This window comes from Platichthys flesus, chromosome 4 (assembly GCF_949316205.1).
Source record: "Platichthys flesus chromosome 4, fPlaFle2.1, whole genome shotgun sequence".
NCBI lineage: Eukaryota > Metazoa > Chordata > Actinopteri > Pleuronectiformes > Pleuronectidae > Platichthys > Platichthys flesus.
The window spans coordinates 17837825-17847754 of NC_084948.1; the positions used below are offsets into that span (position 1 = coordinate 17837825).

The window sequence follows — 9930 nt, forward strand, 5'->3', positions numbered from 1 at the left end:
GACCAAGTACACACACTTCACTCTCTCAGTCTCTGACACATGAGGGTAAGACAGCTAATGAGCTTTCAAGGACAGGAATAGAGAAGCTCTAATCTTTTCTCTGCACAACACTTATCCCTCAGGTGTGCTTTCACCTTACCAGGTTTTATTTGGACATGTTGGATTGACCAAAGAGAATCAACTTTAATGTCAATTCTTTATTAGGGAGCATTTTTTGAAATATTTATAAGTTGAACCTAATGAAGCCAATAATGTTTATAAATCATTTACCTGCGTTATTTATGTTAGTCATTAAATTATATATGCTTTATGCCAGCCAGTGGCCAAATTTATTTCATTTTTAGGTTGTCCATCCATCCGTCCGTCCGTCAATCCGAGTCTTGTAGACTTTGAGGTGTATTTCTTCCAATTTGGTGCAAAAGCTCACTTGGACTTAAAGATGAACTGATTTGATTTTGGTGGTCGAAGGTCAAAGGTCAAGGCCAAGGTCATTGTGATCTTAAAAACGAGATGCGTTTGTCAACGCAAGATCTCAGGATCCCCTACAGGGAATTTCCTCATATTTTGTACAAAGGTTCACTTGGACTCACAAAATGCCGTGTGAGCATCTTATCTCCAGAGCTTCCTTTATAATTCATAAAGCTTTAGTTACAACCCTTTAGAAATAGTCCCTTTATTGGAAACTACCAACATATACAATTGGCTAAATGAGAGTAGAACTGTTCTTTCTTTCACTAAGAATCAAGGTGGCTGTATGCTTTTAGATGTAAAATCTTAATTCCATTAAAATAATTGCATAAAACTATACGTGGAACTCAAACTAGATTGGAAACTTGCATTTATTAATCGGAAAGTAACATTTCCACTTAAATCTCTCTGAACTCCAAATGTGCAGATCAAATAAGCACACGTGTTTGAAGATGTATACGTGTGTAATGGCTGGCTGCAAACCAAATTTCTTTTAGGATAAGAAGGACAAGTACCTCCAGGATATTATTTCATCATTTCATCAAGTTCTCTCACTTGAATTTCATTTTCTATAACATTTGTCTACTCTCTCCTGACAGCTATCTGAACCTGCTTTCAAGTAACTTAGAACAAACCAACATTTTATATCAAAGGGGTTCCTAGGATGAAAAATTTGGGTCAGTTTGCATTTTATCCATAATAATCACACTGATATTGAAGAGATCTCACACTAATGTAGGTTTGTGTGCGTCATCGTCTGGAGCCTTGGAGACCAGTTCATGTTACTGGTGAATAGATTTCACTTATACGTTTCACAGCGAGTGGCTGCCGCTGCCCAAGTTTCAGTGTCAAGATTATAATCTGAAGTATTTGTACATAATCACGACTGTGACTTGTTAGTGTCTGTCTGTCTGCAATGCTTGCGTGTTTCCTGCTCTGTGCTGAGTCTGAGAGCAGGTCACTGATGTTCACTTTGTTCATATGGGATAAGATTGAAGCACTGGAATGTTTCTTATCACAGGACGAAAGGTATAAGAGCTCAAAGAGACAACGCCTGCTGGTTACAGATCACACGGGAAGGATACTCACTTTTTGAACAAGCCATCAGCAGACACAGGTAAGAACATTGTGATTTTTGAAAAAATGTATATTTTAAAGAAAACTGTTGCACTTATGCCAGAATATATTGGCTTTTATAGCATTAATGTTTTTTTCTTTCTTAGAAATGATATGTGAAACAGCATTATATGCACTTTCAAAAAAGAAATATTTTTGTATTCAAAAAGGCTAAATGGTTGTGTGCACATCAGATATTGTTGTACATTCAAGACAGGTTTTGGAAAATAAATTCAGTAAGGTCAAAATGCTAAGTACTGAGAAGAAGGATACCTTCATGTATGTATAGTATTACAGCTAACAAGTTCCTAATACCTCAAACTAAGGACAGCATTTTTATCAATATTTATAAGTTAAGGACAAACTATGAATATACTATACTATGTGAATTAACGAATAAGTATGCAATAATTACTCCCTATCTTAGAATGTGGATATTAATTATTGAATCATTTCAGCTCAAATCACTTAACCTATTATCGCAACTAACTAATAATCAAGTAATTCAAACACAGAGTAACATAATATTATTAATATTATCACTTAGTGTTAATCTATCTTTACTTCATGAATCACACAAGTGAAAACATTATTCAGATCACATTCAACCTTTTATTCACATAAAATAAGCTTAAAACAACCGGTAAAACGTCAGATAATCACATAGCTGAACTATCTGTGTGGTGCTCCATCTTTCCAACAGTCTCCTAATGGAGGAGAGGCCCTTAGATTAATATTTTATGTTCAGCCGAGTCGATCAGCCAATGTTGCAAAAAGCATACAATCTTGCATCAGGGAGACATTTCAGGACAAACCAGTATCTTCTATTCTTTCCACAGTGAACGGTCCCCTGAGAAACAAGCACACAGCTTATTCTCATTTACTGTAATGAGGAAAAAATAGGTTATCAGCTTTAAAACATGTGGTTTTAGTGGTTTTAGGCCCAGAGAAAATTGCAGGTACTTTTGACTGTGTTGTGTTTCCTTGGGAATGCCACTAATGTTTATGTTACACATTTTAATCAAAGGTTTCCAGTCAGCAAACTACACATTAAGGGATGTGGTTGACTACAGAAAAAACACAACTCATTTAGCACAGGACGGGAGACACCATGTCAGTAAAGTTTCCTAAGAGGCTGAGCAGCAAGAGGAGAAGTAAGTTTATCTCACTTTCTTTTATTTTCTTATTTTTTTGCATTTTGATGTAAAAATGTGTTTCATTTGAAAAAAACAAAACGAAATAACAAAAGTACTTTGAATACCATTCTTCTTATATTTAGTATGATAGAGTGAATGTTTTAATGAACTATTTCAAAAGATTTTCTCTTGTACTTTCTCTAGATTACAGTGTTTAATGGAGTAATATATAAGATAAACCCATAATAACCCCCCGGCCTAACCGGAATAATAAAAGTAAAAAACTCTTTGGTTCAATGTCTTTAGCTTTATCTAGGTAAACCTAGACTATTTTACAATTCACTAGATAAAACGACATAAATATTCAAGATAAAAAATGTAGCAAAACAACCGGTTAAATTATTGTTTTGGTGTTTTCTAACTAGAACCTCCAAAGGACAATTCAAAGGCAGAACTTCTACATAACCTGGGCCTGGATGTCTTCTGGAATGCACCACTGGACCCAGCTGCTATGCTGGACATCAACACTTGGAATCTGGAGAACAAAGCTCCCCAAGACCCTAAAGATCTGCCTAGTGCTTTCCTCAGACGTCTGTGGTTGCTCAGCCAAGATGCAAGGAGTCCTTGCTGCAAACCATCAAGCGATGCTCTGACTTCTTTAGATACGTCACCTGAGACGTTAAATGGAGGAGAAACCCAGTGTGCCATCAACCCCCTTGATCTAGTTTCAGCCGTCTTTATGTCTGCCAACCCCTTCCTTCAGCAGGAGATGACTGTGCACATGGTGCAGTGCCAGTTTGCTGTACCCCTGGTCCTGCCAAGTGTAGATCCAGAAGAAGCTAGTTGCTTCCTTCTATGGCCTTTGAGAGGTGTTGTGAGCCATTTGCCGGAAAAAAACGGGAAGCTCCAAGAGGTGAATTTGGCAAGTACACATATGCCGATCGTTTCTTGCGTGAAGCTTGGCCACTGTAATGTCTCCAAGTCAAAGGTGCTCAACCACATTATAAGTGGACTCAAATCTTGCAATGACACATTTCTACACAGGGGAATGGATGGAGGTCAGCTGCCTCGAACACTGTCCAATGGCCTGGTGGAGATTGGATGGCATCTACCAACAGGAGACACTGCCAGAGACGGATTCCCTCTCCCTGTGGCCATCTCTAACCTACGTGGTGATGCCAGCAAGCATGAGGGATGCCTGAACCTGCTATGTCAAGCTTCTTCTGCTATGATTGTTTTCTGTGGGAATCTTAAGGAGAAAGATAAACAACTTCTTGCTTCCTGCAGAGATATTGCAAGCAAGCTCATACTGATTGACATTTCAGATACTGACAAAAATGAGCACAGCGTTGTGGGGTTTGTTGGAGTAAATCTTGAACAAGACATGGGGCTACCTGCAGGTTCAGTGCTGCAAGGGGAAGATTTGAGTGAGGAGGAACTGGCTAATGGGATCAATGACATCCTGAAAGATCTGTTACCAGATAAACTGAAACTTGTTACACTAGAGGCAGCTGCAAATTTAGCTGTGGAGCTAGGCCTTAATGTGGACGAAGGAACGGTCTGTAAAAAGGCAATGGCCAAGGTGGAGAAAGTATTGGAAGGTTTGGATGAGGGATCTGCTCAATTCAGGGAGAAACATCTTCCTTTGCAGGGGCCTTGGTGGAGTAAACTGGCAGAAATTGAAAAGATGGAGAGTAAACAGAGAAAACAAGGAAATCAAAATGACCCCCAACTGCAAGACGAAAAGAGAGACATCTTGGCTGTGTTGAAAAACTACAAAATAACCCCGGTGATGAAAACTTTTACCGATGCACTGTTCACAATAGATAAAGTGGAGAGGACTTATTTCTTAAAGTGGATGAAACTGAGGCTTCAGTCAAAACAAACGGAAAAGCAAAGGATTCAACAAGATCCGTCCACATGGCAGACAGATAAGAATAATGGCATGCTCGAATATTCTGATTACCTCACACATGGACCTGATGGCGATCTAGAGGACACAGACAGTTTCAGTTCAGATTCAACATTTGAAGAGGAGGACAGTGAAGAGCAGCTGGTAGATGATGAACTGCAAGTTTCTCACCAACCATGTGACAATGGCCAAGACTTGTCTTCATATGGAGATATAGAACCCCACTCAGTGTCCAGACTTGACCCAGTCATAGAGGAGCAGTTCGATTTGATATCCAATGGGAAAGAAATTCAAGGTGGAGAAACAGTCTCAATGTCACATTGTTTTGACGAACAAATTTCAGTTTCAATCTTTGAGAACCAAAACTGTCATTTGGAGTCTCAAGAAAATGGAGCCTTGAGCTGCCACGGGACACCAGAATTGACACCAGTAACACCAGATTCAAATTCTTCTACCAAACAACAAATGAGCCCAGACGTTTCCGTTGAGCCTCAGTTAACCTGGTGTTTGCAGACTTTTGAACCTGAACCATTCTCACTGGGTCTTGAGCACTTTTTGCGTGAGATGGGACTAATCTTTGAGCTGACACACAACAGCCGCAGCAGTAGGAACAAGAAAGTGTCGCGTCTTCCCAGCTTAGCTGTAGACCTGCTTTTTTACGGCGTTCCACTTGAACTAATGGATGGAGATGCTTCCAACATTCCCATCCGCTGGCTGGGCAGCATCTTTGCCGAGCTCAAACGGCGCCTCTCTCAAGAACACTGTAAAACCAGAGTGCTGACTAATCTGGGAGTACATCATGCAAGGAATGCTGAGGTTCTTTCTTCAGTATTTGGGGTGAAATTCCCTGAAGGAGGCAAAATATCAACAAGAGGGGTCTACATGGGTGCTCTTCGTCTCCCTGATGCCCTTAGAATGGACATGGAGTGTGATTTTCTTTTGCTTATAGATGTAGAGGGTCTCTGCCCGGCCTCTAAAGACAACAAAACTAAGATCCATGATCATGAGATGGCCATTGTTGCTGCGGGATTGAGCAATGTTTTAATCCAAAATATCGCTTCAGATGCAAGTTCTGAGTTGGAAACGGACATCGCTTTCATAGTCAATGCTCTTCTACTCGTAAAAGAATGTGGCTCCATGCCCAACTGCCAACTCCTAGTCCAGGATGAAGGAATAAACACCCTATTACAAGCATCACAGTTAAAGCGTGTTTCTGAGATGCTTCAGACTGAGACTGGGGACAGAGGAACTCACATTGCTGAACAGCCAACTACAAAGAACATATGCTGTATCACCTGTGTCCAAGGGCCATGGTCCAATTTGTCCCTCTCTGAACCTGTCGAGACACAGTACAGTGAGGCTGTGTTAGCGCTTAAGAAAGACCTCTTTGGGGCATTGAAGAAAACTACAGCCACAGGTCTGTCAGAATTTATGATTAATTTGTCTGCAATCTGGGATGCAGTAAAAGAAGAATCCTTCTCCATTGGTTTGCAAAATACTGAAATAGCTTTAGCCTTCTCTATATTGTGCACAAAGTTTTCCCAGTGGGAGACTAGTTTCCTGGAGCATATGGAAAGCTGGATTATGAGGGCAGGAAAGAAAATCTTTGCCACGAAAGAAAAGGCTCTAGATGCTGAAATCCAAAATAACCTTCTGAATGAGTTGAAGGCCGAAGGCCGAGTCGAGGTCAAAACAGAGGTGGACAAACTCAGGTCACAAGCTGAGGCCTATTTGACGAAAGATGATGTTTTGAAAGAGAGAACTGAAACATTCAAGCCAATCCTTATGAGCAATATGGTTGACCTCCAGGAGAGAGTAACTGAAGAGATAACACAAAGGTTGGCGACAGTCGGTGAGAGCTATTGCTCTTCCATGCAGGTGAAGAAATTTGAGACGGTACTGGAAATAGAACAAGAGTCCAAGCTACGAGCACTGGTAGAGAACAGCATTTCAACCAAACTCCTTCTTCAAGATGAAAAGCTAGAAGAGGAGTTTGAGGGGGTGTGGAGCAATATACTGTCCATCTTTGACTTCAGGCCTTCAGAGACAGATGATATAACTGCTAGAGTGACAGAAGTTCTGAGACTGAATCTGATCAGCCGGGGTCTCCTGAAACACATACTAAAAATTGAAGTCATTGGCCAGAACGAGACCTCCAGCTTCCAAGTTTATGATGAGCACTTTGGATACCGCAGCAGATTAAAGCACATGTTTGCGGACAACAACAGACTACAGAGGGTAGAAGCTCAACAGGTAGCCTGCAGCGTGATAGAAGAATACAATCATTTTGTAGCAGAAAAATCTGTCTTACCTGCAGATTTTTCTGAAAGCTACATAACAGAAATGTTAGGGAGCGTTGAAAAAGCTCTGAAGGAAAAATGTATGGCAATCAAATCCACTTTTGAAGTGGATCTGAAAGTGTATCTCTGTTGCTTAGCATGCCAAGACTTCCAGAAGGTGCACGACCGCTTTGCCAAAGACACAGAGCTTTTGACATTTATCACTGCAAGTAAGAGTTCATACTTGGCAAAGTTTATCTACCGGTTCAGGAAGAGAGATCAGTGCCAGAGGGTGGCCCAAGCATTCACCTCCATGATTATCAAACCGACAGTGTTGGACTATATCTACAGACCACTGGGGTTGCGCATTGTAGAAGAAATTCAAGCTAAAGAGCAGCAGTATCAGTCCTCATGTGCCTTCAGCCAACACTTGCTGGAACAGCTGATTCATGAAGACCGCTTTGAAAGCTTTCTGGAGTACCTGCTTTCCTGTGACAGATTCAGACTGAGCAAGATCCATGAGACAGTGGTGGCTCACCTCTCTGAATCACCCAACTCGGACAAATGGAGGCAACAGAGGCTCGGAGAAATTGTGGGAAAGGTTGCAGCAGCGGTGAGCGAAACAGCGGAAGGTACAAATGGAGTTCTGAGTGATACAAAGCCTCTGCTGGAGCGAGTGTGCCTCATTTTAGAGAGTGACGGAAATGTGCAGGTCACCAGGGTCTCTCTGGACGGACCCCTCTTCAGTATCACCACAGAATGGGATCGTTTCGTCACATGTTTAATGGAGTTACTGGCTGCGATGCGATTGGAGCTTGCCCAGGAGTTCTGCCAAACTGTGGATGTCACCCAACTTCTTCATTGCCTTCCAATTCAGCCCCATTACTCCCTGTTGGACAGAGTGAGAGGCTGTGAAAAGCAATGTCCTCTCTGCAGAGCCCCCTGCGAGGTGCAGGAAAAAGGGCATGAAGTTCACAGTGCTCTGCTCCACAGACCCAAAGACTTGCTGCCCTATGACTTGTCCTCTGCGTGTTGTCGTCCTGAAAGCATGATTCTGAGTAACCCAGGCCAGAACGAGGACACACAGAATCCATCGGTGGCATGCAAGGACCTCCTCTCCCTCTGCCCAGACTGGAACATCTACCCTAAGGACCCAGACAGTCAGATGCCCACAGCTTACTGGAGGTAACATGTATTTTTGGAAATCATTATAATAATGGTAAATACCATAGTAAATTGTTAATGTCACATCATCTGTATTTAATATACCTGTATATATATGTATCAGATGAGCTAAATATTCTTTCATTTGCAGGTATGTGTTGGTGAGGTACAATGCAGAGTTTGCAAAGGAATATGAGAGGGAGCCAGCAAATATCCCAGAGGAGTGGAAGAAGATCACCGAGGAGGAGGCTTTACACAGTCTGAGGGAAGCATTCCTCAATAAAAAGTACTGATAGAAGATCTGCCCTCTGCATTGCGCCTTCTTTATTGTAACATTACCTTTTGTCGATCGAGTTCAGATTGGATATTTGTTGAGAAGTCTTTCAGTTGTCAGAGTTGTTGATGGTGGTGGTGGTGGACAGAACATTGATGACATGAACCGTTTTTTCAAAAGCATCCACGATGATAACTAACTAACTTGTAAGTGAAAGTTTTATGATGACAACAGAAATAAATAACCGTCTTTGCTTCATTTAAATGAAAACTGTCATGTCTACTAGAATAAGCCCCACAATTAATACCACATTGGGTTGTAAAATAATTTAGTTTACCGCAGATTACCATTTTCAACATTGTATTCTGTATTTTAAATCAATTTTTTTTGCCAATAAAGCTGACATCAGTATAGCATTAGAGGATAAACCAGAAGAACAGAATGTCGGATCATTTGCATCAAACAGTCACAGAAAGTTTTTTCTTGAAATATTTCATCTTATTTAGTGGCATTATACAAAGTTTTACAAATGCAATGTCTCTGCATCACATTATAGCATTAACACACTTGCCATGATAAATGTAACACATTGTTGTTGTCATGTGTGAGCACAGACAGGATCCTCCTATCGATGTGATGAACTGTGCAATGAAAGCTCTAAAGAGTGAAATCCACCAGAGGGCAATGTAGGATTCAACAATCTCTTAGAGCTCCGGGCTGAAATGTAAGAGCAGGGACTGACTTGTTAACCCTGACTGTAATTTATAAATCATTCCATCCATTAATTCATTTTTCTTTCCATCTACTTGCAGATGGCTTTTTACACAATGACTGCTGCTTCTAAAGCTACGGCTTCAGCTTGCTTCTGCTGGCTCGTCATACATCGTCATAATTTGATTCATAGCACAGTTAGTCTTCATTGTTGAAATTATTGTCCAAACTGTATTTGTGGTTGTGCACAAAATATGATAGATATTTTTGTTAACCTTGTAATGGTTTATTTTTGGCCAAACTTTATTAAAAAAATTGAATTGTTTACATAGTCAAATAGCAAAACAAATAAATATATATCATTCCCTTTGGAAGATATTTACTTAAATAAACTGACAGGGGCTCACATCAGCTCCACTGACAGATCTCTTCAGTCAGTCTGACAGCAGAGGTCACCTCCTTTTAGCTTTGATTTTGAGCAACCATGTGACCACATGATCTCAGGCTATGTGTGAAGGCTACTTATCCCAAGTTAACTCTCCTACACAGTGTATATCACTTGAGAGAATGTCTTTGTCTCAACACAACACTTGTTTGAATAAAATACAAGTAACATATTCTTTATATTTTGTGCTGCACAGTGCAATAATAGAAGTGCCTTTTATCTCTATGTTTCTCTCTGCAATTCTCTTACATTGTGTCATTTATCCCCGTGTGAATACCATGAATCCAACCACAAACTATATATATATCTATATATATATATGTCTGTCGGAGACAACTATGAATGTACAGTGACACTTAAATTAGGTTGGTTAACAAGACTTTACTCCATTACGATTGTCAATATAATTTATTACACTGAAATAC

General features: G+C 40.5%; 1 protein-coding gene across 1 annotated transcript; it reads left to right on the forward strand.

Moving 5' to 3' along the window:
- The first annotated feature begins 2692 nt into the window (after positions 1 to 2692).
- si:dkey-202l22.6 (interferon-induced very large GTPase 1) lies at positions 2693 to 9661 on the forward strand. Its single transcript, XM_062385199.1, has 5 exons — positions 2693 to 2738; positions 3146 to 8096; positions 8227 to 8361; positions 8964 to 9073; positions 9162 to 9661. Exons 1-4 carry the CDS (start codon positions 2696 to 2698, stop codon positions 9037 to 9039), a joined length of 5205 nt encoding a protein of 1734 aa, XP_062241183.1. The 5' UTR covers positions 2693 to 2695; the 3' UTR covers positions 9040 to 9073; positions 9162 to 9661.
- Positions 9662 to 9930: the final 269 nt, after the last annotated feature.

Excerpts from the sequence above, each read along its gene's own strand:
- si:dkey-202l22.6 (XM_062385199.1), top strand. The coding sequence starts at position 2,696 with ATGTCAGTAAAGTTTCCTAAGAGGCTGAGCAGCAAGAGGAGAA. Across the intron at positions 2,739-3,145 it reads GCTGAGCAGCAAGAGGAGAA|AACCTCCAAAGGACAATTCA; the intron begins GTAAGTTTATCT and ends TTTTCTAACTAG. Across the intron at positions 8,097-8,226 it reads ATGCCCACAGCTTACTGGAG|GTATGTGTTGGTGAGGTACA; the intron begins GTAACATGTATT and ends TTTCATTTGCAG.